General features: G+C 47.8%; 2 protein-coding genes across 2 annotated transcripts; both read right to left on the bottom strand.

Moving 5' to 3' along the window:
• Positions 1-329: 329 nt before the first annotated feature.
• On the bottom strand, positions 330-5,149 carry Gdf2 (growth differentiation factor 2). Its single transcript, XM_042690168.1, has 2 exons — positions 4,807-5,149; positions 330-1,279 (listed from the first exon to the last, which is right to left on the bottom strand). Exons 1-2 carry the CDS (start codon positions 5,147-5,149, stop codon positions 330-332), a joined length of 1,293 nt encoding a protein of 430 aa, XP_042546102.1.
• A 6,941-nt stretch (positions 5,150-12,090) lies between these two features.
• Positions 12,091-24,997, bottom strand: Gdf10 (growth differentiation factor 10). The gene is made up of 3 exons (XM_042690323.1): positions 24,665-24,997; positions 15,129-16,057; positions 12,091-12,729 (listed from the first exon to the last, which is right to left on the bottom strand). Exons 1-3 carry the CDS (start codon positions 24,972-24,974, stop codon positions 12,538-12,540), a joined length of 1,431 nt encoding a protein of 476 aa, XP_042546257.1. The 5' UTR covers positions 24,975-24,997; the 3' UTR covers positions 12,091-12,537.
• Between the last annotated feature and the right edge of the window lie 1,958 nt (positions 24,998-26,955).

Below are 26,955 nucleotides of genomic sequence, written 5' to 3'. Positions count from 1 at the left end.
TCTCCACATCATCGGTCTATCAATTCTCCTCTGGCTAATTTCTCAGTTTTCAGCTAACTCTTGTTCCCGGTCCATCACTTCCCTTTCATTCCACCGCCCTTCCAGCTCTCCTGTTCTGTCCCCACCTCCACGTGTCCACTTCCTCATCTTTCCCAAAGTACAATGCAAGGGCACGTGCTTTGTGTAGGGCATCAGAAGGGCAGGAAGCTCCTTTCCTTCTCCAGGCTGGCATGCAGATTGACTTAACCCTTGTAGTTCCCAAGGGGACACAGAGCTTCGCATTAAGACCCCCTTCCCTCCCTGCCTCCCCCAGTCCCAGGGGGTGGGTACTACCTGCACCCACACTCTGCCACACTCATCCCCTCATAGTGGTACTTGAGGGTGGGCACCCCCATGTCATCCTTGTAGAGGATGGAGATGGGACTCAGTTTGGTGGGCACACAGCAAGCTTTGCCCACTTTGGTGGGGAACTTCAGATGCACCAGGGTCTGCACGATGGCGTGTTTTGTCGGTGTCACGTCATCAGCCAGAGGGAAGAAGCAGCCACCTTTGCATTCATAGGCGTCATACTCCTTGGGGGCGATGATCCAACTGTCCCAGCCGATGTCCTCAAAGTTCACCCGCAGGGAGGTCTTCTGACAGTGGCTGCCCGCCCCAGTGCTCCTCTTCCGCCTGGCTAAAGACGATACCATGGCGGGGTGTCCATCCACATCCTCCTCTTCTTCCTGCTCATGGCTCTCACCTGCTTTGCCAAAGCTGTTCTTGGATGTCTTCTTCAGCACAGTCTCTTGCTCATGGCTGATCATCTCTCTGAGCTCCAGCCGGGTCTCCCTTGTCCCATTGCTACGGTCATTGGAGAAGACGACGAAAAAAGGTAGATTTTTTGAACCTGGGGGCACACTGATGTCTAGGGTATCACAGGCTTTTCGGTGGCTCTGCACGGTCACTTCGAGCTTATTTTTGCTCGTGGTGGAATCTGCTCGGACCCAACGCTTTACGGCACTGGAAACTTCCAAGGTCTCCCAGCCCTCATCCCGAATGTCCTGGGCCACAAGGAAGGTCTTGGTCTCCGCCTCCTCCCAGGAACCTTCTCCATCCAGGACGTCGTAAATGACCATGTTTCCTTCCAGCCCATGAGAGGGGTCCACGTGATTCTGACAGGAGACGTAGAGACGGAGCTCAGCCCTGGTGATCTGCTCATGCCTGGGGATGGAGATGTTGAAGAGCAGGATGTGTTTCTGGAAGGGAAAGTCCTCTGTAGCAGCTGTAGAAACAGCATCTGAAATGCAAAAACACAGGATAAGCATCTGCTGGAGCCTGTTTGCATGATGCTAAAGTGGTCTTATGGTTTGGTTGTAGCGGTAGCAGGAAGACAGTTTTTGTCTTTATTATCTCTACCATGTTTCACATAAGACCTGAGCACAAGAGTGTTTCGCAAGTTTTGTAGAGGATTTCCCAAGGAAAAACACATGTATGTGCCAGCAATTGGGGCTGCTGGCTGCTGTTGTGCATTGTGGATTGTGCATCTGCTATGTGCCTGCCACTATACTAAGAGCTTTGCATAATGTTTTTATTTTTAAGTTGTTATTATAAAGGTGATAGACAAAGGGGTTACAGTCACATAATGAGTACATTTCTTTTTGGACAATGTCACCCCTACACTCACTCCCAGTTTGCAATGTGTATAATATATAATATTATATATGACTCATTCTTATATTTGCTCTTGAAGACTCTTTTATTCTACTTTTACATACAGAGAGGTTGTGACTCAAGGTATTTAATTACTGAAGTGCACACAGCTAGTAAAGAGTATCTTCACAGAAAGCAAAACATAAAACACATAATTACAGAGGGGACTGGTGGCTCATGCCTATAATTCTATCTGCTCAGGAGGCTGAGGTCCAAGGATCATGATTCAAAGTCAGTGTGGGAAGGAAAGTCCATGAGACTCTTATCTTCAATTAACCACCCCAAAAAGCCAGAAGTGGACATGTGGCTCAAGTGACAGGGTGTCAGCTTTTTAAAAAAATTTATTTTTAATTTTATTATTTTTTTATTGTGAAAATACTGTACAGAGGGGTTACAATTACATGGGCAAGATCATGAGTACATTTCTTATCAAGCATTGTAACCTCCTCCTTTGTTTCCCCTTCCCATCCCTTCCCATCCTCCCCCGCCCCCCACCCAATCCTCCTCCCCCTCTTTCCCCCACCCAATCCTCCTCCGCCCCCTCCCCCCTCACCAAAGTTGTAAAGTTCCTTTTGGACATAACGACTTGGACATTTCATTGTTGCAATGGGTCCACCTGTATCCCTAGTTAAACGATTTGTTTTTTCCCTTTCCCTCCACAAATTATACTGACATCAAGCAAAGTGAAAGCAGGGGTTATACCATGGGGGAGGGACATACAAAGCAACAAAGAAATAATCTTATAAATATGTTAGAAACAATCGCATAAAAGAAAAAAAATCATTTGAATACATATCTTAGGGTTCATTTCCCTAACATCACCTTATACGACCTTTTCTGCTTGACTCAGACATATACTAGTTGTTGCAAATAAGGGAAACCATAGGGCCTATGTTTCTTTGGGCCTGGCTTACTTCACTTAGTATAATTTTTTCCAGGTCTTTCCATTTCCTAACAAATGGGGCAATGTCCTTCTTTCTGATGGATGTATATATACCACATTTTCTTGATCCATTCATCTACTGAGGGGCATCTGGGTTGGTTCCATATCTTAGCTATGGTAAATAATGCTGCAATAAACATAGTAGGGTGTCAGCTTTGAGTGAAAAGCTAAAGGACAGCATATAGGCAGGCCCTGTGTTCAAATATTGGTACAAAGCAAACAAACAACAAACTAACAAGACCACTGTCAACCTGAGAGTGAAGTTCTTCAGTGCCTGTACATGAAGGAGAAACTCTGGTTGAGAATCATGCAAGACCAACAGTAAGCTGAGGTAAGAAATCTCAAATCTAAGCAGGGTACAGAGAAATCAGTTGGATTTGTCCCTTCAAAGCAAAGTGAAAGCAGAGGGTATTTTTTTTGTTAGAGGAAAGCATACATATTTTTCTTGATGACTTTATCAGATCAGCAAAAACTCGGGCTTGTATTTTAGCCATAAAATCATCTCTATTTCCCATTTCTCTTGGAGTAATGCTTGGCCATTACACTAACCTATAGATCAACCTCAAAGAGAGAAGAGAATTGTAGTTTCTGAATATCTTCTATAGGTATGCACAGGGGCTGCGTACCAAGACCCCCAGAGGATGCTTGAGGGTGTAATACTGACCTCCATACATACTGGGCTCCTTTCTTACGTATACATGCTCACCTATAACATTTAATTTGTAAACTAAGCACAGTAAGAGACTAAGAGCAGTGCTTAATAGTAAAATTGAACAAATGGAATGAATCTACCAGAATATAAGTAGTTTAAAACTGGCAAATTGTTTGTCTTCAGAAGTTTCCACTTATATTTTTATTATTATAACTATCTTTTTTTTTTTTTGCTGCCAGTACTGGGTCTTGAATTCAGGGCCTCTTGCTCTTGCTTAGCTTTTTCTGCTCAAGGTTGGTCCTCCTCCACTTGAGTTACAGCTCCACATCAGGCTTTTTTTCTAGTTAATTGGGGATAAGAGTCTCTCAGATTTGTCTGCCCAGGCTGACTTTGAACCAGGATCATGAGTAGTTAAGATTACAGGTGTAAGCCATGGGTTCAGGCCTCCTGGCTTTTCATTAATGCTGCAGTAGCAGGATAGGGCAGCTATCGGTGCAGGTTTGGGGGCCTGGGCAGAATCCATCAGCCTGATTTTTCACTTGGGCAAGCACACTTAGCCCTGATTGCTCAGGCTTCACGATTTGGGAACTCTCCTAGTCTATGCCAGGTCAAGTTGAAAAATTAGGGGACACAAGCCTTAGTGATGTTTACCTTCTAGCATTCCTAAGTCAGGGAAGTGAATATTTTAAAAATAATGACTCTTTCTATCCAAATATTTTGAAAACCCTTTCATGATTTCATGATTTCAAAGTTGAGAAATATACCAATTTCCTGGGGGCTAAATAACTTGTCTTTTTTGAATAGAAAGGGCACAGAAAGAGAGCAGGAGAATGGGAAGTAGGGAGAAGTTAAGAAGAGAAAGAAGAGGAGAAAAGAGGAGGAAGAGGAGGAGGAGAGAGGAGAGGAGGGGGAAAGGGAGGGGAGAGGAGAGGAGAGGGAAGGAGGAGGAAGAGAGAGGAGAGGAGGGGGAAAAGGAGGAAAGAGGAGAGGAGGGAGAAGGGGAGGGGAGAGGAGACGAGGGAGAGAAGATGGGAAAGGGGTAATAAAGGGTGGGGGAGGAAAAGGATGGGTGGAGGGGAGAGACATGGAGGAGGGATGGGAAAGGGGTCAGAAGGGAGAGGAGAGGATGGGGGAGGGGAGAGGAAAAAAGGGGAAGGGAGGGGAGAGGAGGGGAGGGGAGGGGCGCCTACATAGCTGAGCACCTACTCCATTGAATACAGAATATAGCCCAAGAAGGAGGATCCAGCCAGGCAGAGATGGCCACTAGAACCGTTCATGATGATGGACAGGCCTGGTGATCTCCACTGCCCTGTAGGGTAGGCATTAACTACACATAATGTTGAGCACTGGAGATGTAGCTGATGAGTTAAAGAACTCCATTTTTATCCTATTTTATTGCAGTTCATCTCAAGGACAACCTGAAGAGCAGTATGCGGCCAGTAGCAAGCCCCCCTTGGCAGTGAGTTTGTGGGGCCAGTGAGTTCTACCCCCAAATACCCACAAAACAAGTCAACTCTACCTTCCACACTGAAGCTCCTGACGATGTTGGAGGCCGGGGTGGATGACTTGTCGCTGGTATACCTGTTGTACAGATCAATCATGTACTGGGGTGGTTCCACTCGGGTTTTGTCCTGGGAGGGAACCCCACTTAGGTTTAAGCTGCGCAGAAAATCCACCTTCATATTCTCTAGAAACATCTTCAGGTTAAAGATGCCTTCCTGTTGCCCGTCTCTGGATTCCTCCTGCAAATTATGGGGGAATGTGGATGATGGCGGCTCCCAGCTCTGCAGCGGCTTGCCCTGCATGGGCCAGGCCAGCAAGAACAGCATGGGCAGGGACACCCACAGTGCCCTAAGGGACATCTTGGGTCCTGGAGGGAAGACTGCAGTGTATTACCGGTAGCAGGAGCGAGCCAGGGAAGAGCGGGCCTCCTGCATTGTCCGTCCTGCTGACCACTCTGTGAAGAGCGTGGGCTCTCCCCCGCTGTCCCCGGACGGTCTTCCACTTGTTCTTATCTAGCTGTCAGTGTTGTGCTCCGACCTCTTATCTAAGGGAGCTCTGTTAATGAAGACTCTATAAACATCTGACAGGGTTTGTGGGAAGGACATGGCCTACTGTAGAGGCGCTGCATTTCTCTAAGGGGGTCATCGCCCCTCATTAGGATCTGTTCTCATTTCCTTGCCAGCTCTGTTCAGAAAAATCTCCAGACAAGAATGACACATGCCCCATCTCCTGGGCCACAAGAACAAAGCATCCAGGAAACATGACTGAAAAATTCTCCAAATATAGAAGCAACAATACAAAACACACGGAAGATGAAAGAGCAGGGGACAGGAGCAATAGGTGTGGAGCGGGGCTAGCCCCAGGGTGAGGCCAGGCCTGCTCCTGTCGATCACGATCCGCCACTGTGCTTCACAGCTCCCTTTGCCGAAGGAATCACTGAGTGTGGGCATGTGTGTGCTCACCAGTGCTGGGGCTTGAACTTGGGGCCTGTGTGCCCCAAGTTAGCTTCTTTGCTTAAGCTGTGCTTTACTACCTCAGCCACAACTTCACACCCAGCATTTTTTGCTGGTTAATTGGAGATAAGAGGTCATGGACTTTCCTTCCCAGATTGGCTTTGAACTGAACTTCAGATCTCAGCCTCGTGAATAGCTAGCATGACAGGTATGGCATCAACGCCTGGCAAGGGATGATGCTATTTAAAGAGCAGTTTGCTTGCACTTAGCTCCTGTCCATTTCCATCACAAGTGGCATTAACTAAAGCAAAGAATGAAGACAGTGAAAATGACATACTGCTCCATGCTGGCAGGGCTCCTGGGGAATGTGCTGAGAGCTGAGAAGGTTCAGGGAGATGCAGGAGGAGGTGTGGAAGACTGTGGTCAGAAATCCCACAGTTGGAAGGATAAAACGAGGAGCTACCAAGTAGCTGGCTCTGAGAGAACTGCTTGTCCTTATCCTTTGAGGACACAATGTGGGGAGGAAGGAAAGGGCACAGCTTCAGAAATGCTGCTTGGGAAAGGGCCAGGAAGTGTGCTGGGCAGGGATCTAGCTCAGTGCAGGAACTCCATGGGGCAGGGAGAAGATGAATTACATGAGGGTCTGGAGAGCTAGAGAACAGGACAGGTAGCCCCACCAAGAGGTGTTCTAGCCTGGAGGTCCATCCAGGATCCTTCTACATTCAAGGGACTGAGCAGAAAGACCTCAAGGATGCTTTACACATGGTCAGTGAGATACCAAAGGCTGCTACCTAGTGTTAGTTTTTTTAATATGTTGAGATATTTTCCCCAAATTATGACAGTAATATATAGGACAGATAATTTAAGAGATACAAAACAACAGGCGCTGATGGCAATGGTCTGTATTCCTTTCACAAGAGGGTAAGAGGAGAGAAATAGAAGCCTCCTGGCCAGAAAGTTCCAGTAAGCTTTATAGTGTCTGTCTGTCCCTGATTGGATCATTGAGCCAAGCTTCAGCCAATCATTGCTGCCAGTGAATTCAACGTCCTGATTGGCAGAAGCCTCTAAAATTGGGGCATATGATATTTGTGTAGGGAGAGTCAGGATCAGAGGGTCCCTACAGGGCTTCCAAGTCTGGGCACTAGAAGAAGGACTGTATAAACATTTTCCTGTATCAGGCAAAACTTTTTGTGAACTTCATTTTTTTCACATCTAATCACAGGAGCCACCTAATTAATGTCGACATTCTCCAGCCATAGGACAGTTAAGACACTTTGCTAAGATAATGTTACAAGCTAAATTATTCCATGTTACCGTGGTTCATATTCTGTGTTATTTTCTTAGGATAAATCATCAGAAGTGGAATGTCTAGCCCCAAGTATGTATACATGAGTATAAAGCTCTTGGTAAACATTGCTAAGCTGGTTTCTAGAAAGATTCTCTTAAAATTCACTTCCATGAGCCAAGCCACACAGCCACCAGCAGATGTTTCTAGTCTGATTCTGTTAAATAAAATTCATAGGAGCCCATTGCTTTGGTCCAGCCTCTGCTCTGGGCTCTGTCAGGCCAGTCCAAACCACAGTGGTGTCATTCACATTAAGTGCCACATAATCAAACTGAACTCTAAAAACAGGCTAGTTTCCAAGAAGAACAGGGCTTCTTATAGCCATCAATGAAAAGGGTTTCAGGTGAACTAGCCAGCCAGGTAAAGAGGCTGCCTTATGTAAGGAAAGCAGCTCTGAAATGACTGATTTCTTATTGTTCTCTATTTCTACTTCCCTGAGTCACTTTCTATCTGTAAATGGACTTCTGCTATTTTGTTTATTGGAACACTTGTTGTATTATAGAATTATATTATTATACTTATCAACAATTATGTTTTATTAATATATTAATTATATTATAATTATATTGTGTTATAAATTTTGTTATATATAAGGAATTATGTATAACTCATATGCAAATATATATAGGATACATACCTACACATAAACAATTTTATAATAAAATTATAAAATAATAATTACATTTCTATATAGTTATAAAATAGAGAAATAGAAATAAATTGGATTTTGTATAAGTCTATAACTAATTGAGATATAAGGACAACATAATTATACCAGTTATATATGTAAATATAAAATCATATATAAATGGTTAAATAAAATAATAATAATAATGATACACAAGTGTATGGGATGTAAGTATAAAATATATAAATAAGCATGAATGGGCATCCTAAGGCATAAAGTATTAGGGGTTGGAGGTATGACTCAGTTGGTAGAGTGCTATCCAATGAGCAAAAGTTGAAGGTACTGAGTTCTAGTCCCAGTCTCAGACCTAAAAAGAAAAGAAAAAAAGAAGAGAAAAGGAATCAAGTGTTAATATACAATTGTGTTTTAAAATGTTATTGTAGAGGTGATGTAAATAGGAGTTACAGTTATATAAGTATGACAATTAATACATTTCTTTATACAATTATATCTCAGTATCAACAAGAGATTGGTTCCAGAACCCTCACAGAAAGCAAAACCTGTGGGTGCCTCTATCTCTTTTATAAGATAATGTAGAAGATGATCAGTAGGTAAAAGGTGTGGTTGGAGAGAATAGCTTGTAATAACATATAGCACATGGGCTGGGAAGGTGGCTCAGTGGTAGAGCGCTTGCCTTGCATGCATGAGGCCCTGGGTTCGATTCCTCAGCACCACATAAGCAAAAACAAAAAAGCCGGAAGTGGCGCTGTGGCTCAAGTGGTAGAGCGCTAGCCTTGAGCTGAAGAGCTGAGGGACAGCGCCCAGGCCCAAAGTTCAGGCCCCATGACCGGACCAAAAAAAAAATAATAAAATAAAATAAAAATAACATATAGCACAATAATTACTCTTGTCAACATTGATGAATTGTGTCCATCTAGTGTGGACTCATTACCTGACATACAATTATAACCCCTATGTACATTACCTCTACATAACAATAAATATATTTTTTAAAAAAAGAATGTTTCCAAATACTAGAGGGATGCTTGTCTGAGATGAGAAATTATCCTGGTATGATCATCACATGGCCCACATGAGTTAAGATGGTCCATTGCACCCCACAAATATGCCACAAATATACCACTACAATTAAAAACAAGATATTTGTCGGGAGCCAGTGGCTCATGCCTGTAATCCTAGCTACTCAGGGGGCTGAGATCTGAGGATCATGGTTCAAAGTCACCCTGGGCAGGGAAGTCTATATGACTCTTGCCTCTAACAAACTACTCAGAAAAAGCTGCAAGTAGCACTGTGGCTCAAGTGGTAGAGCACTAGTCTTGAGAACAAAGAAGCTTAGAGACAATGCCTAGGCCCTGAGTTCAAGTGTCAGGACTGGCAAAACAAACATAAAAACATAGGGTATTTGCCAGGCATTGGTGACTCATGCCTATAATTCTAGCTACTTAGGAGGCTGAGAGCTAATGATTGTGATTTGAAGCCAACCTGGGCAGGAAAGTCTGTGAGACTCTTCATTTCCAATTAACCATCAGAAAACTAGAAGTGATTCTGTAGCTCAAAGTGGTAGAGTGCTAGCCTCGAGGGACAAAGCTCAGGGACAGTGCCCAGGCTGTTTGTCCCTTCCCCTTCCCCTCCCTTCCCCTTCTCTTCCTCTTTCTTCCCTTCCCTTCCTCTCTCTTCCCGTGCTCCTTCCGTGTCTCCTGCAGCCCAGCAGTATGCTCTCCCCAAATAAACTCTTTTCTGCCTGAACTTTGTGGCTATTTCCTTTTGGCTAAACCTTGCAAATGGTTGCTATACTGTATCGTTTTATTTATGCCTGTTCAGTTCAGGTGTAATTTTCAGTTCATACATTTGCAACTCAAGGTTGGTTGCATCTGAGGAGGTGGAACCTCATATGGAAGGTGATGTTGGAACCCTCTTAACCACCACCTTATATACATAAGACTGCTGAGAGACTGTAGGAAGAAGTTAGATTGGATTCAACCTGAATCATAAACTCCAGAGGCAGAATAAGGGAACCACAGCTTGAATGAGCACCACCATCTTGGAAGTACAAGAGGGAAGGGGAAAACTGTCTATTTCCAGGTTTTGGTAAAGGGTGCACAACTCAACTTGAGTGGCAAACCAGTCTATGTCCTCGGCTCCTACCTAGCCCTCTTTAATGTATGGCCATCCAACACTCCTTGCAGTCTACCATATCTGTACTACACCAGGCAAATCTGTCCCTCCCCTTCAGCTTTTCTGTGGTGTCATCTCCATTCCTCTTGTTCTGAAGGCCCCTCTTCAACCCACCCCATCCCAGATACCTGTAAGTTCCTCTTTCACAGCTTCTTCTCCATCCTGTCACAACACAATGTTACCCATTGACATGTGCTGGAATTTTGTGAGTGACAAGTGTAGAGAGGTGCCTGTTGGGATGCTTCTGGCAAGACTCAAGGCAAGGCTGAGTATCTGTGGCTTCATGCCTGTAATCCTAGCTACTCAGGAGGCTGAGATCTGAGGATCATGATTTGAAATCAACTCAGGCAGGAATGTCTCAAACTTATCTGCAATTAGCCAGCAAAAAGCCAGAAGCGGAGGTGTGGCTCAAGTGTTCGAATGCTGGACTTGAGTGAAAAAGCTAAAGGATAATGCTTAGGCCCAGAGTTCAAGTCCAAGTTCAAGTCCTGGTACAAAAATAAGATTCAAACCTACCTGCCGGGATGTTGTCTCCCCAGATTTGGTCCCTCAGCCTCCAGTTCCTATCACTGCTCACATCTTCAGGGTTGCCTGGGTTCCTCAAGCTACTGTGGCTGCTGGGACAGAGGGCTAGAGAATCGGGGACTAGCAGTTTCCCATCCAGTGGCAGCCTAAAGCTAGGAGGTACATCCACACACCCACCTCCCTGTTCTCTGAAGTGTGACATGAGCTGCAGACCTCCCACAGGCCCAGATGTGGTGATTTATGGCTCCTTGCCTTCTCCCTGCCTGCTCCAGCCTCACCTGTGTATCTGGAGTGTACTAATACCTGACCCTCACATAGGAGCCCCAAGCTCAGGAGTCCCACCGAAGCTAGATACCCTAGGCTGCTTCTCTCTAGACTCCCCCTGCAGAGGAGCCCTGCAGAGACACAGGGCTGTCATTCCTTCAGGTCCTGCTGATGGGATCAGAGGTTCACCTGCCTCAAATCGGACCCAGGTTCTCCTTTAGAAATGCCATCTTAGCTGAGAGCAGGTGGTTCAAGTCTATAGTCCCAGTCCATCTCAGGAGGCTGCGATGGGAGGATCTTGGTTCTAAGTCAACCCTGGCAAACAAATCTAAGAGGCTCTTATCTCCAGTTAACTGCCAAAAAGGCCAGGGGAGTAGAGGTGTAGCTCAAGTGGTCGAGTGCCAGCCTTGAGTGAAAAAACCAAGTGAGAAGTACAAAGCTTTCAGTTCAAGCCCCACTCTCAACACCAAAAACAACAACAACAGCAGCAAAAAGTCATCCATAAACTTCAGGCACAACAGACATGTGAAGGTACAAGCAATGCAGCAATGCCAATGCCAGACATGCAGGAGTCATTTGAGAGTGACTACATTTCCACAGGGCTGTTGTTCATTCCACCAACATGTACAAGGCCTTTCTAGGCCCTTCTGAACCCATGAGTCTCTGGAGAGATCCTATGACTGCGCTTCCTGTTTGAGGTGCCTTAGGAAAAGACCTCTGTTCTCTTACAGAAGGAGCAATTCCAGATGTTCCTTGCAATCCCCCAGAAACCCCCTTGAGCTAGGGGAAGTTCCAGAGGGCCTGCGTACCTGTCTGGCTCACATCTTGTCCTGCTGCTATCTCAGGGTGGGGATCTGAGGTCAGAGAGGATAGAATAGGATCCTGGAAGGCGTAGGAACAATTCAGTTTCTGGAGTTAGAGACAGACTGAGAGAGAATAGTAGTGCAGGAGACTGGGGGGGGGGGGAGTAGGGAGGGAGGAATCTCTGCTATGTTCCCAGCTGTCAATCAAATATTACAGTTACAGATTGATGGGGATCAATTGATATTATAGAATGGATGACATTCCATTTTTTTCCAGATACCATAGTACCTTTAATTTATTAGCTTTCCATAAAACACAGACCACACACAATCTACAGTATACAAAGTATAACTTACAAAAATATAAAAAAAAAATCTTGGGTTATTTTTTAGTATTCCAACATATTATACTGTGTTATTTCCAGATGCATATTTAAACAATCCACACCTACCTAGCATGATTATCTGTGTGAAGGATGATGTCAAGTCCTTTTTTGTTTTAAAGTAAAATATATATATATAATATATATAATCAAGAGAAAGAAATGCACACTGGTTATGTGTGCTCTTATGTATGGATAAGAGCAGTGGAGTGTGAAAGAAAATACTCATTTATGCCATAATTTAGGTGCTGCTTCCAGTAGGTGGCCCACAGGCTTTGAAACTGGGCAATTACATGGCATTTTTTTTGCATGGAAAGGGAGTGAATCTGAGGCTTGCAAAGGCCGCTCAGGTTTCAAGATGATGAACACACATGCCAATATGGTAGACACTTGCATCCCAATGAGCAAACTTCAGGTCAGGGCCAACTTCATATCCCTTCAGAGGACCCAGGGGGCGAAGTCACTAACAAGGAAAGATTCTAGATCTTTCCAATTGATGGCCCAATAGTCAGATGTTGCTGGTACCGGCAGGATTGCCTGTACTCTCTGCCTTGTGCTTGAAGTTCCCCTGGGCCAAATCCTGGCTACACAAGGCCAAGAGAATGTTGCTGTGCTGGACAGAGACGGGCAGTCCTGCATTCCAACCTGTCTTACCGACAGGCACAGGTTTCCACAGACATGTTGGGGTACACCTTCAGAACGACATTCCGGTTCTCATCTAGGAAAAGGACTCCAAGCGAGTTCATCTTGTCTGGGACACAGCAAGGCTCTGGGACTCCGGGAACAATGCCTACAGCTCTGACGATGCTCTGAATGGTGGCATGGTTGGATGGGCGGACAATCTGCAGGAAGAGAAGGGAGCGGGGTTACTTCGCAAGCAGGTTATGCTCTGCTGTCATTCCTTGAGTTCCTTGACTGAGAAGATAGTGGCCAAGAGGAAACGATGGGCTCCCAAGGCTGAGCACTCACACATGCTCTTAAATCAACTGTACACTGAGTCACAATTGGGTGCTAGTGGCTCATGTGTGTAATATTAGCTAGTCAGGAGACTGAGATCTGAGGATCACAGTTTTAAGATAGTCTGGGCAGACAAACCTAAGGGACTCTTATATCCAATTAACCAATATAAAGCCTGCAGTGGATGTGTAGCTCAACTATCAGAATGCCAGCCTTGTGTAAAAAAAGACAAGTGATTGCAGAAGGCCCTGAGTACAAGCCTCTAGTATCAGCACAACAAAACTTGAGTTGCAGTCTAAGCCCTCAAGAGCCCACTTCTGCCTTCTTAAGGGATAATGCATCCACTACATAGCATTTGCCACTTGGGGGTGCCAGTGCGTCACAGATCCCCAGGAGCAAGTGGAGCTGGGCAACCACTGAGGAGTTAAGGAGAATGCCCCAGCCAGCAGACCTGCCTCCCTTCAGTGATCCTGGGATTGAGTGGGAAGGGGAACTGCCCACAATTCCCATGTGTGCCTGAACTTGGGGAGTAGGTGCAGTTTTATTGGCATCCTTCCATATTGTCATCTTATTCTACAGAGAGGCTGTAAGTTTCTTTTTACCAGTGAAGAGACCAAAGCTTAAAACGACAAGTAACTCAACCAAGATTCCCCAGTCAGAAAGTTGCCTGGCTTGGAAATGATGCCTAACTCTCAGGTCAAATATATCCAAAGTCACTTCTCCACGTCCCCTTCCCCCACCCCCCCACCCCCAGCCCCCACACCTTCTCTCTCTTTCGCTGTGCTAGGACTAGTGCTTGAACTCAGGGCCTAGGTACTACCCAAGGCTAACAATACTTTAGCACTTGAACCACACACACCTCTGCTTCTGTGTTTTGTTTCTTTGTTTGTTAGTTAATTGGACATAAAGAGTCTCATACTTTCCTGCCCAGGCTGGCTTCAACCCAAGATCCTCAGATCTTAACCTCTTGAGTAGGTAAGATTACAGGTGTGAGCCACCAGCACCCAGCCAAGAAAGCCTTCTCTTGTTGGGGGAGAGGAAGGTAGATCTAACTGAACATGTGCAGCTCTGGCTAGGGTCCTGGCTGGTGTCCTGGAAGGTAGGAAGACAGCAAACTGGGCTGGTGAGTGAGTTAAATGTCAGGTCAGCTGTGAGCCTGCAGTGGTTACATCTGCCTTGGCTCTGAGCACATGCAAACCCTTCTGATAAACTGTGTCTCGCTGGTATACCCCTTCCTCTCTCTTGAATATGCACAGCTTTGAGAAGAAGCCTCTTCATTCCCACACAGATTAGTATGGCCTACATCTGGGGCTGGGTTTCACTAGAGGTTCATGTTGAACTTACGCACTGACTTTCTTTCTTCGAGGGTAAACCAGGGGAACTTTGTAGAGTGGTTGGGAGGAAACAGTACTGGGTGCTAAGCACAGAGATCACCAGCCCAACTTTGGCTGCAGGGACATGGATGCACAGAGCCACACCCCAGCTTGTGCAGAAGGTGAGAGTCTGAAGGTTAGGGCCAGCACAATGAAACAGCCCAGTGCTATGTGTCAGGCTGAACAATGGCACAGGAGGGCTAGCTGCCCAGAGAGTAACTGCCCTGATCTGGAGCTCTACTGTATTGGGAGAGTCACTGAGACCAATACTTGGCTGGCCGTAGACACTAAAAGCCATGAGATCTAGGCCAGGAACAAAAGAAAGCCTGGTCCATGAGGGAACTTCTAGGACCACAGGACTTTGTACGTGGCCACTATATTAGGAATGTACTTTCAAAGACACAGGTCCTTGTGTATTTTAGAAGAGATGTTCTTATTTAAAAAATTCCAATTCAGCCCAGCATTGGTGGCTCATGCCTGTAATCCTCGCTACTCAAGAGGGTGCAATCTGAGGATCATGGTTTGAAGACAGTCTGGGCAGGAAAGTCTGTGACACTCTTGTCTCTACTTAACCACACAAAATCCAGAAGTGGAGCGTTGCTCAAGTGGTAGACTGCTACATTTGAGCAAAAAAAAAAACCTCAGGGACAGTACCCAGGACCTGAGTTTAAGCCATAAGACTGCTCCTTCCACCCCCCCCCCCCCCAAAAAAAAATCCACTTCAAAAGCTCAGCCAAACCAAATGCTTCCTGCCACTTTGGGACCTCCATCTACCTACCCTTTACCTCTGTAGATGGGAAGTCTCTCTATTCTGATTTGCAGAGGATGCGACAGAGGTGAGGCAGGCACAAGGATGGGCCAAAAGGGGCAGACCTGAGAGTAAGGTGTAGATGCACAGGTAGAGCGCCTACCTTGGGCATGGGGAACTCACAGGCTCCGGCACAGTAGTAGGCGTCAAAGGATTTGGGCGAGATGATCCATTCGTTCCATCCGATGTCTGCGAAGTCAACCCTCAGGTACCTCCGGGAACAGACCCGAGGTTCATCCCACTGTCGTCTCCGGGCTTTCTGCATGGTCTTCTCGTCAAAGTCCAGCACCTGTGAGGAGGCGGAGAAGGAGTCCTGACCCTTCTTCCTGCGATCCTTTCGCCCTGGCCGGGGCTTCAGTGCCCGAAAAGGGTTGGGCCATAACTCGTGCTTGTGGTAATGCTGGCCGTGGGTGGCATGCACTGGCCGCTCATCCAGCCCAGGCAGCTCATTGTCCTGGAGGGGCCCAGAGGCCTGAGCTGCCCTGCGCACTCGGGGATCTGAAGAGCTGTTGGGGGCTGTGCGGGGCTCAGATTCTCCAGATGGGAAAGGGTCATATCTCTGCAGGGTCACTGCCACGCTGTTGGGCTCGGCGATGGCCAGATCGTTGGCGTAGACAAGGATATAGGGCGCGTGGGGGCTGGGCTTCAGCACCCCAGGGTCCTTCTCCCCAGATTCTAGCTGGACTGTGAGGAACAGCTCCCCATCCCGGCGGGCTGCCTTGATGATAGAAGAGATGTCCTTGGCCTGCCACAGTCCCCGTGGTGGGGTAGCCAGGGTCATGGCCCCTCGGAGCAGCCCCTGCGTGGCTGTGTTCTGTGAGAGGCTTCGGAAGAGCAAGTGCAGGCGGGCTGGTGGGCCCGGGGGGAGCAGGCGACAGGAGGAATTCTTGGCCCGTGGCTTGCATAACATCCCACGGGGTTGGGGCCACCATGGTGGCTCCGAGTAGAAGTGGAAGGTGGCGGTGAGGATCATTTCTGAGTCCTGCATGGAGGTCAAGTTGAAGAAATACACGGCTTTCTGGTCGACCACTTCTGCAAGGGGAAGGCAGACCACAGGCTGTTTATTCTAGGAATCACACCTCCCTCAGGGGTTGCTTGCCCCTGGGGGGCTGCGGCCGGGGGGGGGGGGGGGGGGGGGGGGGGGGGGGGGGGGAGGGGCAGAGTACATTTAACCCAACACTTCTAGGTAGGGTAAGCTCTTGTTCATCTCTTGTAAACCTACTCACATTGAACCAATGGGGGCGCCCTTTACTGCTTTCAGTGACTAGGAGGCTAAAGCTCTTGTTCCTGCTCTGCTCCCTTCACTGCCCTCAAAGAACAAATCAGCAGGCAAAACTGATGCCTTCATTAAGTGCTCAATATGACTTGAGTCCAAGGTAGCCCCTCTCAGGATTTGCAGAGTCTTCTATTCTAAGCAGCCAGTTTTTGTTTGTTGTTTTTCTGCCGGTACTAGGGCTTAAACTCAAGGCCTGGGCACCGTCCTTTAGCTAGCTTTCTTGCTCAAGAATGGTGCTCTATCACTTGAGCCACAGCTCCACCTACAGTATTTGGTGGTTAATTGGAAATAAGAGTCACACAGACTTTCTTGCCCTAACTGGTTTGAAACCCTGATCATCAGATCTTAACCTCCTAAGTGGCTAGGACTATAGGCAACTGGTGCCTGGCTAGGAGCCAGTGTTTAAATGCAGTCATTAAACACTACTTCTGTTAAAAATGAGGTGAGAGCTGGGAAGGTGGCTCAGTGGTAGTGTTTGCCTCCCATGCATGAGGCCCTGGGTTCAACTCCTCAGCACTGCATAAGCAGAAAAAACCAGAAGTGTTCTGTGGCTCAAGTGGTAGAGCACTAGCCTTGAGCTGAAGAGCTGAGGGACAGCACCCAGGCCCAGAGTTTAGGCCCCACAACGGACAAAAAAAATGAGGTGAAATAAGGAGACTTTCATATTTTTTTCATTGCATTCTGAGCAGCTCATAAGGGAATCTGGGGCTAAAAGCTCAGTTGCAAGTTGAACATTTTGCTATTTGTCCTACCCTGGAATTTTTTTTTGTCAGTCGTGGGGCCTGAACTCTGGGCCTAGACGCTGTCCCTCAGCTCTTCAGCTCAAGGCTAGCACTCTACCACTTAAGCCAACAGTACCGCTTCCAGCTTTTTCTGTTTTATGTGGTGCTGAGGAATCGAACCCAGGTCCCTCATGCATGTGAAGCAAGCACTCTACCACTGTGCCACCTTCCCAGCCCCTACCTTGGAAATTTTAAGATGGGAGGGGGGAAGGAAGAGGGAGAAACAAGAGGAGGAGGGGAAGGGGAGGAGGGAAAGGGAAAAGGAGAGAAGTGGGAGAGAGGAAAAGAGAAACAGAACACACATACACACACACACACACACACACACACACACACAATGTCAGGATTGCACAAGGTCACTGCACAAAACCTTCCAAGCCCAGGTTGCCCCCTGGAGGCATAAGCCCATAAGGATCAGGACCACTCAGCAACCATCTGCATCATGGCTGGAGAAGGCTCGGCCTCTGCTTCCCCAGGGTAGCTGCCCAGCCAAGCCCTTTCCTTCTTGCCTGGTTCCACTATGTGTTTCTCAGCATGAGCCAGGAAGCAGTCCCAGCCGTGGAGGTGACGTGAGCTCTTACGATGACAAAATCCTCTCTTGGATTCAGAGGGGAGAAAGGGGCCTTCCTGGTGACTCCTGGTAATGCTGCAGGCCAATGGGAGACCAAAATGGCCAGCACAGGTTTTCTCTCTTCTGCTACTGCTAAAGGTTTGTTTGCTGGGTAAAGCCAAGAGAGAAGCAAGGCCCCTAAGCCCCAAAGGCATGTATGGGTGGACACTGGGCCCCCCAATGGACATAGATCTGGGTTCTACTTCTGACACCTGCAGACTGAGGACCGGCCGGGGTTTTCAATCATAATCTGCAGTTTAATCTTCATTGCATTTACTCTTTCAATCATTTAATCTTCATTGCATTTTTTAAAACTTTATGGGGGAGGGACACATTCTCTTAAGGAGCCATAAGAGGGAACAAAGAACAAAAGAGAGAACGTTTTTGAAGGGTCTTCTAAGTACCAGTGATGGCTAAAGGCATTCCCTTGGCTAATGCTCATGATCCATCCTTAACATGGGTGTCACAGCCCTTCCAATGCATCATGCAGATAAAGCTGTGTTTGCCAGCTGTGGTGGCTCATGCCTATAATCCTAACTACTCAGGAGGCTGAGATCTGAGGATCGTGGTTTGAAGTCATCCTGGGCAGGAAAGTCCATGAGACTCTTGTCTCCAACAGACTACCAAAAAAGCCAGAAGTGGAGTTGTGGCTCAAACGGTAAAGCCTTGAGCAAAAGAAGCTCAAGGACATACCCAGCCCTTAAGTTCAAGCCCCAGAACTGGCACACACAAAAATAAGCTAAACAACAACACAAAAAACCCTGAACAAACAAAAAAGCAGTGCTTCCCAAGTTCAAGTCCCACAACCAAAAAAGGAAAAGCAGTACTGTCGGTTTCCTGTGTATTTAATTCAGCTTCCCAGGAACACAGTAGCCTTGAAAGTCATAATCTAGCAACCAGCACCCAACTCTACTTCCAACCAGCACCCAGTCCTACTTCCACCACTAGGAAGATTGGGGAGCATCTCCAGTGGTAGGGGCGATGTATATGTGGCAGCTCTTTCCTGTTGTCAATCACTTGCTGGAGCCCTGTATTATGTGCACACAAGCAGATGAGAGAAGAAAGGGGAACCAAGGAGGCTCCTCCCACCTCCTGTCCTCTGACCTGGGCAACACACTGGCTAGCAGTAGCCCTCCAGGCTGGCAGCACATGCTCTAGCAACCATACTCACGGGCTCCATGCAGCCCTATACTCGGAGCCTTAACTTTCCTCCTCAGCTTCCTAGGATCCTCTACCTTCTGTGCTTACTGTAGGCTGAAAGAACCAGCCTAAGGCTGGCACCAGTGTGTCTCCACTGTACCTGGGACATGCAACATGAAGTTAGGTGTGCGACATGGCAACATGTAGCATCATGGCAGTGGCTCAAGTGGTAAAGCACTAGCCTTGCGCAAATAAAGCTCAGGGACAGAGCTCAGGCCCTGAGTTCAAGCCTCAGGACCAAGAATAACAAATACAAATAAAAAAGAAAGTTCTGGATTTGGGAGCCTGTTAGATTTAGGAAGTCCCACTTTGAGAAGAATGCACAGCATAATTGACCAGTTATGGAGTTCTGACCTCCTGGCATAAAGACTTGGCCCAGGACTCGGTGTTGTGAAGGCATATACCTCTTTTTTCACTGTGAAAGGAGCAGGGAGGTGACATCCATTCTATGGGTGATGAACTAGAGCTTCAAAAAGGGTGTATAACTAGCCTAAAGTCACATAGCTGGCAAAGGGCAGAATCTACCTCTAACCATACCCTTTTCCCCAAATAACAGTTCTGGCCATTACTGGGATGTACCTAAGAACAAAAGAACCAAACTTACTTTGTGCTGAAAACAATGATGCATCCTCCAAACACAAGCCACTCTTTGTATGGTTTTCCTTTGTTTGCTTTTGCAATGATACTGGAGTTTGAACTCAGGGCCTCATGCTCTTGGCTTGGCTTTTTCATTCAAGACTGATACTCTACTACTTGAGTCCCACATCCACTCCCACCTTTTTTGCTGAGGAATTGGAGATAAGAGTCTCATGAGCTCTTCTATTCATGCAGGCTTCCTACTGTGACCTTCAGATCTCAGCCTCTTGAGTAGCTAGGATTACAAGCGTGTGCCACCAGCCATGGGTATGGAGTAACAGAAGTAAGAGGTGCTGAGCATGTGTTTCCCACTGGCTCAGTGGGGGCCAGGGGTTCACTACAACACTTCCTAGCTGTAAGGACTGAGGCAAGAAACAAAACCTCTCCACATCTGTTTCCTCATCTATAAACTGGAAGTGTTTTAAGCACCTGCTTAAACTTAACCTATGGTTAGCTCTGCAGAGCTCACTTGAATCACAGAGCCTGGCACCCAGGACATGCTCAGAGGCATAGCCAGGTGGCCACGGGGACTGTCACTACCCTCGGGGCACCCCAAATTTGCTCTTTCATAAACAAATACACACTCATAGATTCTACCAGAGGGATCATAGTATTTACGTACATGTATTCTCATCTGAAATCACTTTGTTTTTCCATTCCTGGTTGTCCAAAAATGGTTTTCTATGGCCAACAGGAAATAGCCATTGGCTATTCTTTCTCTGGAGAATTCCCTCCTCAGATGGGGTTTTGGTTTCTCATTACTGATCTGTAGACTTTCTTGACATAGTAAGGCTGCTAACCTTGTCCATCTCTCCCAATTGATCTGCTTTAGGAGTATGTATGAGATCTTGGGTGTCTTGATAAGTTGAAGCCTCACTACCCATCCAACCCCTTCCAGCGGGGCTCAGAACTCTCTTATCTCCTACCTTCCTGTTCCTAACCAGCCCCAGTCCTTGTTACTCTGGCAGTCAGCTTCTCCATACACACCCCAGGGGCTGCCATGGCTTTGTTCTACCATGGCCTTGTTCAGGGTCTGGCCTTGACTGTAGCAGCCACCCTATGACTATCACCCATGGATGTCACACACAAACAAAGCCTGGGCTGACTTTGAACCCCAATCCTCAGACCTCAGCCTCCTGAGCAGCTAGGATTACAGGATGAGGCACAGATGCCCAGTTACTTTCATCTGCTTGTCAGTTCATGAGGGATTTTGCTATGGTCAAGATTCCATGTATCTTTGTGTCCTTCTGGCTTACTCTCTACCAAATGAGAGGCTGAGGAAACAGGCTATGTTTGGATATGATTTATCCCCAAAGAGTTCACATGTTGGGGCATAAAACTTACTTACCCATTTAATCCACCCCCCCCACCCCCGCCCACTGTGAAGAGGAAGTGGGGCCTTTAGGAGATAGAACCTACCAGGAGGTGGTTAGGTCATTGAGAGCCCCACTCAGGGCCTAACATAACTTCCATGAGACTCCATTCAGTTCCCCCAGGGAGCAATTGTTATACTTGGTTAACCTGTCTGTCAAATTCTTTTCTGTAGCTGGGCACTAGTGACTCATGCCAAATCCTAGCTACTCAAAAGGCAGAGGTCTGAACGTTGTGGTTCGAACCCAGCCTGGATAAGAAAGTCCATGACACTCTTATCTGCAGCTAACTACCAAAAATGCTAGTAGTGGAGCTGTGGCTTAGTTGTAGAGTACTAGCCTTGAGAAAAACAAAAAAAGAAAGAAAGAAAAAGAAAACAAAACACTCAGGGACAGCACCCAGGTCCTGAGTTCAAGCCCCAGGACTGAACCCAAAACAAAAATGCTTCTCTGTGAAGGCCTTGCAGGCTCCTCCTGCTCCCTGGCTTCCTACCTTGCTGTGGGATCACTCCCTCCCCTGTGTCCTCCGGCCACTGTACCATCTGCCATGCCGTGACACAGCCCCAGCATCCTTGCCAGAACTGGTACCATGCCCTGTGGATTTTCAGCCTCCAAAAATGTGAACTAAATAAAAACCTCTTTATGAGTTTCTCAGACTCCGCTCTCTTGTGATAGCAGCAGAAAATGGACTCGTACACTTGGGGAGCTGAAATAAGCTTGCCTTTGGGCAGTTTTGATAAATTGTGATTATAGCATAGTTCACATTTTAGAGGTGAAGTAAATGAAGTCAGGCAGGCAGGGGCTGACACTTGGAGAGGGCTAGGGAGGTGCTCTGGCATTAACCCTTCAGGCAAGGCTGACAGGCTGTCTTCTACTGAGGTACTTCAGGAAGCAGTACAAGAGGAGCCTGCTTCAATAACAGTTAAGAGCTAACACACTGTAGACACATGTGCCAGGGCCTGGTACCAGCACATGCCATGTGTGATTTAGTGAATTACAAAGCAAGCAAACAAACAAAACAAGCATCTTGGTGCTGGTGGCTCACCCTGGTAATCCTATCTACTCAGGAGGATGTAGTTTGAGGAACACAATTCCAGCCTGGGCGGGAAAGTCCAGGTGACTTTATTTCCAATTAACCAGGAGAAAGCTGGAAGTGGAGACATGGCTTAAGTAGCAGCCTTGAACATAAAAAGCTGAGAGACAACACTTAGGCCCCGAGTACAAGGTTCAGTATGGACAAAACAAAACAAAAAACCCCAAACAAATGTCTTAAAAAAAAAAAAAATATCATTTTAGAAGTGGGGGAAAAAACCCAGAAAACAAAAAAAACCTAGATCTGGGTGCTACAATAGGTACACATCTTGCACTCAGAACCTGAGCAATGCTGGGAATGTAGATGAAGATGCCAACTGCAGGGGTGGGTCCATGTCTTGGCTCGGAGGGCCTAGACCCCATCGCGGAGCAGCCTAAGGCTGGGATGTTCTAGAAGCCGAGCTGAAATTTCCACACAGATGGTCTCCCTCACCAGAGGATCACACAGCCTCACAGATAGATCTCTAGGTCAGGAGGCAGAGACCCCCCAAGGGCTAGCCAGGATTGGGAATGAAGCAAATCAGGAAGAAAACAGGAAATCTAGCCACTGCTTTATACCAGGTACCAAGCCTGCCTTCTCCCATTCAGTCCTCCCCCTCCCTCTTCCCAGTGAAGCTCAGAATGGGAAAGTAACATGCAAGACAGCACTCAGCCAGTGGCTGGTAAGGCTGGGAATGGTGTCCAGGTTTGTCTCAGGGTTCCAAAGAAGAGGAGTCTGTCAGACAATTCTGGGCTGCATGGGAATCCTGATTTCTAACACTGGTCCATCACACTGCTACCAGACCGGGGGCTTGGTTGTGCTAGAGCTGGTGAGAAAGGAAGGGGGTGGAGAGAACAGTTAATAGGGCAGCAGATAGGTAAGAAGAAGCCATCACTGCCAGTGTACAATCTGCTCTGTCTTAATTTCCTTATCTGTAAAATGGGAGTGATCGATTCCAGGCACTGTCTCCAGGCCCTTTGAAGAGTTAAAACGGTGTGTGTTACTGCCGTTTCCATGAACCCCGTTCTGTGAAAAGAAAGACTGAACCAGACCTCTCGACAGACATCTCTGTGCCCAAGATGTGGCAGGTGGCTCACTCCTGGTTACAGCAGTGAGGACAAGGCTCAGAGGACTGGGTTCATGAACAAGTAAGGTCAAGTTTAAACCAACTTGAACACAATGCTTTGTACTGTCAGGAACAGCACACGATAATGCCTAACCCAGCCTGTGCTTTCTCAATTCACCATTCCTAAACCACATGAGGAGAGACACTGGCCCATTTCATAAACAAGTACAATCAAGTCGCTGTGGCTTGAGTGATTTATCCCAAATGTGTGTGCATGCACACATGTGCTGGTACTGGTAACTGGGGCTTGAACTCAGGGCCTGGATACTGTCCCTTAGCTACTTAGTTCAAGGCTGACACTTTATCACTTGAGCCACAGCTCCACTTCCCACCTTTTGGTCGTTAATTAGAGATGAGTCTCACGCTTCCCCATCCAATCTGGCTTTAAACTATGATCCTCAGATCTGAGCTTCCTGAGTAGCTAGGATTACAGGTATGAGCCACTGATGACCAGCTCCAAGTGACTCTAAATACTTTTTACTCCCCCAGAAATGGACCAGATGTGCTATAAAAGGTACCAGAAAGGGTAGAGTTCCTTCCTGCTGATTGGCCTGGAACCCAGGACCTTGCCTGTGATGTCTGCTCATTGGAGGATGAGAGGCTGTTTTTCTATAACAGGTGCTCTCATGCTTGGCTATGGGAAGCCACACTTCTTGTGTCTGGCTCTGAAGCCAGGATGTGACCTACAGTGACACAGTGAGCAGGAGGTGACAGGTCTGGCGTCTCCTTCCCTTCTGTGTCAGGGGAGCAGCCTACAGACTGATGAATAGCCTCCTCCTCTAGAGGGCTGCAGGAGACCCTCACCCACATTTTCCAGAACAGCATTCTACAATCATGAACAGTCACCATGACAACCAGGGTCTTCCCACCGCCCCTGCTGCCCAGGCTGTACCTCCTCTCTGACCCAGAGTGAGCAGCCATAGTCCCACAGGCCCAGCAGGGAGACTGCTCACTGCCGGGTTCAGAAAGCCTTAGGCACAAGGCAGGGAGGGCCTCTCTGCCACTGGCCTGTGCCAAGCTCTGTCCAAAGTGTGATGTTCATCTTGGAAAAGTGGGCATGGACTGGACAGGAGACAGGTGCTCTCCTGCCCAAGTTTTGATCCCCTTCCTTAAGCCCTAGTGGCTAGAACATTCTAAGCCAAAGCCCTCAAAGTCCTGGGCCCTAGAGACCCAGACCCCTTCTCTCTGCTTCCCTGTCAGCAGAACCATTGAGCGTTGGCTGGAGCTTTATACTTCCAGCCCCAACTTCTATCAAGGCTGTGTTGTCCCTCCTGTCCGTGACCCCCTCATCCCACTGGGCTTGTCACCCGTGTGCACCCCCAGCCATGCCCATCTCCACCTTGTGCCTAAGCTTTGTGCATGGGATGTTCGTTGTCTACACATCGGTGCCATCCAGTGCCACTAGAAACTGGTCTATGATCGAGTCATGAGGCAGATCGCCAGTTCAAAGAAAGAATGAATGAATCAGGGAAGAGAAGGAAGAGGAAAAGCAGAGGCGCAGAGACAGGAAGGCTCAACAAGTGAGGGAGGAGGAGGATCGGGATGCCCCCAAGTCCCCTCTACTTACCCAGCTGGGCGCGAAAGCTGCGGACAGTGTTGCCTCCTCCGGGCCGGGCGCCGCGCCTGCTGTATTTGTCATAGAGCCGGAGCATGTGGACAGCGACCATGTCCTGGGCGCCCGGGCCCAGCGCGGCTGCCACTTCCCCAGGGGGGTACTGGGGGTCCTTGTCCCCCCGCAGGCCGTCGGTGGTCTCTGGCAGTGCGGACCAGGAGGAGCCCGCGTGGCTGCAGCCGGAGCCCCGAAGCACCAGGAGCAGCTGCAGAAGCGGGAGCAGCAGGCGGGACCCCAAGTCGGTCCTAGTGGGGCCACGAGCCATGGTGGGTTGACAGCGGCGGAGGGGGCCCGAGCCCAGGACCGGGAGCGGAGAGCTGCGGTTCACCAGCGCTGCTGGCGGGCTCCGCGGACCGAGGGAATGTGGGGATCCCCGGGAAATCGGGGGTCTCGGGATGCTGCTAGGTACGAAGATGGGCGCGGGTCCGGCAGCCGGGCGCTCGCTGCGTCCACTCGGGCTGAGCCCCGGCCGTCCGTCCCGAGCGGGCGCGCTGCCGCCTGGCTGACGCGCCGCGAAACTTTGCCGCCCACGGCCTTCGCGCCGGGCCTAAGCGGGTTCGAGGGGAGGGGCGGGGCGGGGTGCGGCAGCGGGCGGCGCCCTCGCGGGGGACCCGGGCTCGGCGTCCCAGACCACTCCGGCCCGCCGCCACCGCGCAGATCGTCCGTGGCCGGACTGCGCCGTGCGTGCGCTCCTGTGTGCGGCGGGCGCGCGCGCCGAGGTGTGCGCCCGCGGGTGGAGGGGTGGGGTGGGGGCTCGGGCGTGGGCGAGCGCGCTCCCCCGAGCCCCCGCCGGGAGCCTGAGACCCAGCCCCGAGGCCGCTGGCGGCTCCCGCGCGTCGGCGCCGGCAGCCTCGCCAGCGCTGCGCGGGGGGCTGGGCGACCTCTGGAAGGGGCGGCGCGGGCAGGGTTACCCCTTCAATGGCATGCCATGGTGAAGTGGTTGGAAGATGACAGTTCCCCCGTGAGGAGGACCTGAGTGTGTGTGTGTGTGTATGCAGTTGTCTCTGAGCCAGTGTGAGTCCAAAACACAAGCAAAGTGTGCAGGCTGAGAATTTGGAACCTGAGGACCCTTCTTAAGCCAGTTCTAAAAAAAAAGAATTAAATGAATGAATGAATGAATAAATAAATAAAACCTCTTCCAAAGCTCCAAAACTCAACCAACCTAAGGCAATGGTAACATGATCTTGATCCAAATTCAGAATTAGAATTAGCCGATTAACGGATCCTTTATTTGGCAACACTGATTCCAGTGGTTAAAGAAATACATCAAAGGTTCTTATAAATCTTTGGGCTAGGTTGCTAGATTTAAAAAAAATAAAGGCATGCTTTCAATTTGTTTGTTTGTTTGTTTTCAAAAAAGTTTCCAAAGAGAAAAGTCCATAACTCTGAATAAAGATACTCTGTGTAAGGGCTTGTGTGGTAAGCCCAGGCCCAGGCCCTAGCCAGCAGTTTAGCTGGGGCAGAAGGTCCTGAACTTTGTTTCTCCTCTAGAAAGGTTATTTCCCAATGGATAGAATTCAAGGCTTGGCGAACTTAATGCTAGGGAAAATTAGTCTCACTAACTCACTCAAGGTGAAATTTAGTGTTTCAGAATGTTCCACATACTAGTGACTGTCACAAATAGACACAATCCACAGGTATTTTCCCATCACAGCAAAGTGAGTTCAGATTTCTCAAAATACAACTTTTGCTCATCTGTACTTTGAAATGAGAGTAGCAGTTACATTGCACTAGCTAAGAAATTACTGAAAAAAGATATACATTACATGTGCCCATGCTATCAAGTTGTTTTAAAAAGTATTTTTCATAAACTATCCTTTGATATGATTGGTTTTCTTTGTAATCCTGCATAGTTTAGTTTAGGAGGTTCTACCAGATTGAGGAATGGAAGTTTGAGAAATCCTTTTGAGTGAATAACAGGAACACCCCCCCCCCCCCCCCCCCCCAGCTTCAAACCCACTGTCTTCCAGAAAGTTCTCCAAACCATTTATGCTACATTTTGAAGGACAAGTTACAAACTTGTGAAAGCTCTGTTCCTTTTCTTTACTTGGTAACTTTGGGCTCCATGAGCCAAAATAGTTACTTTTCTTGGAGCCCTCACAATGTAATAATTGAAAAATTGCTGGAAAAAGCTTCTGTCCATGTGTAAAATATAACCCATTTGAATCTTTTTTTTTTTTTTTAAGAATCTCAAATTGTCAAATTAGAGGTCATCCTATCCAGAACTTCCGAACCTCAAACTTATA

Source organism: Dipodomys spectabilis, unplaced genomic scaffold, assembly GCF_019054845.1.
Source record: "Dipodomys spectabilis isolate Male_0828 unplaced genomic scaffold, ASM1905484v1 ptg000136l, whole genome shotgun sequence".
NCBI classification, from domain to species: domain Eukaryota; kingdom Metazoa; phylum Chordata; class Mammalia; order Rodentia; family Heteromyidae; genus Dipodomys; species Dipodomys spectabilis.
This window is presented reverse-complemented; position numbering and strand designations above follow the sequence as displayed.

Coding starts and splice junctions, on each gene's coding strand:
- Gdf2 (XM_042690168.1), bottom strand. CDS start 5,149: ATGTCCCTTAGGGCACTGTGGGTGTCCCTGCCCATGCTGTTCTTGCTG. Junction 1,280..4,806: donor CAGGAGCTTCAGTGTGGAAG/GTAGAGTTGACT, acceptor TTTGCATTTCAG/ATGCTGTTTCTACAGCTGCT.
- Gdf10 (XM_042690323.1), bottom strand. CDS start 24,974: ATGGCTCGTGGCCCCACTAGGACCGACTTGGGGTCCCGCCTGCTGCTC. Junction 16,058..24,664: donor CAGCTTTCGCGCCCAGCTGG/GTAAGTAGAGGG, acceptor TTCCCCTTGCAG/AAGTGGTCGACCAGAAAGCC. Junction 12,730..15,128: donor GTGAGTTCCCCATGCCCAAG/GTAGGCGCTCTA, acceptor CTCTTCCTGCAG/ATTGTCCGCCCATCCAACCA.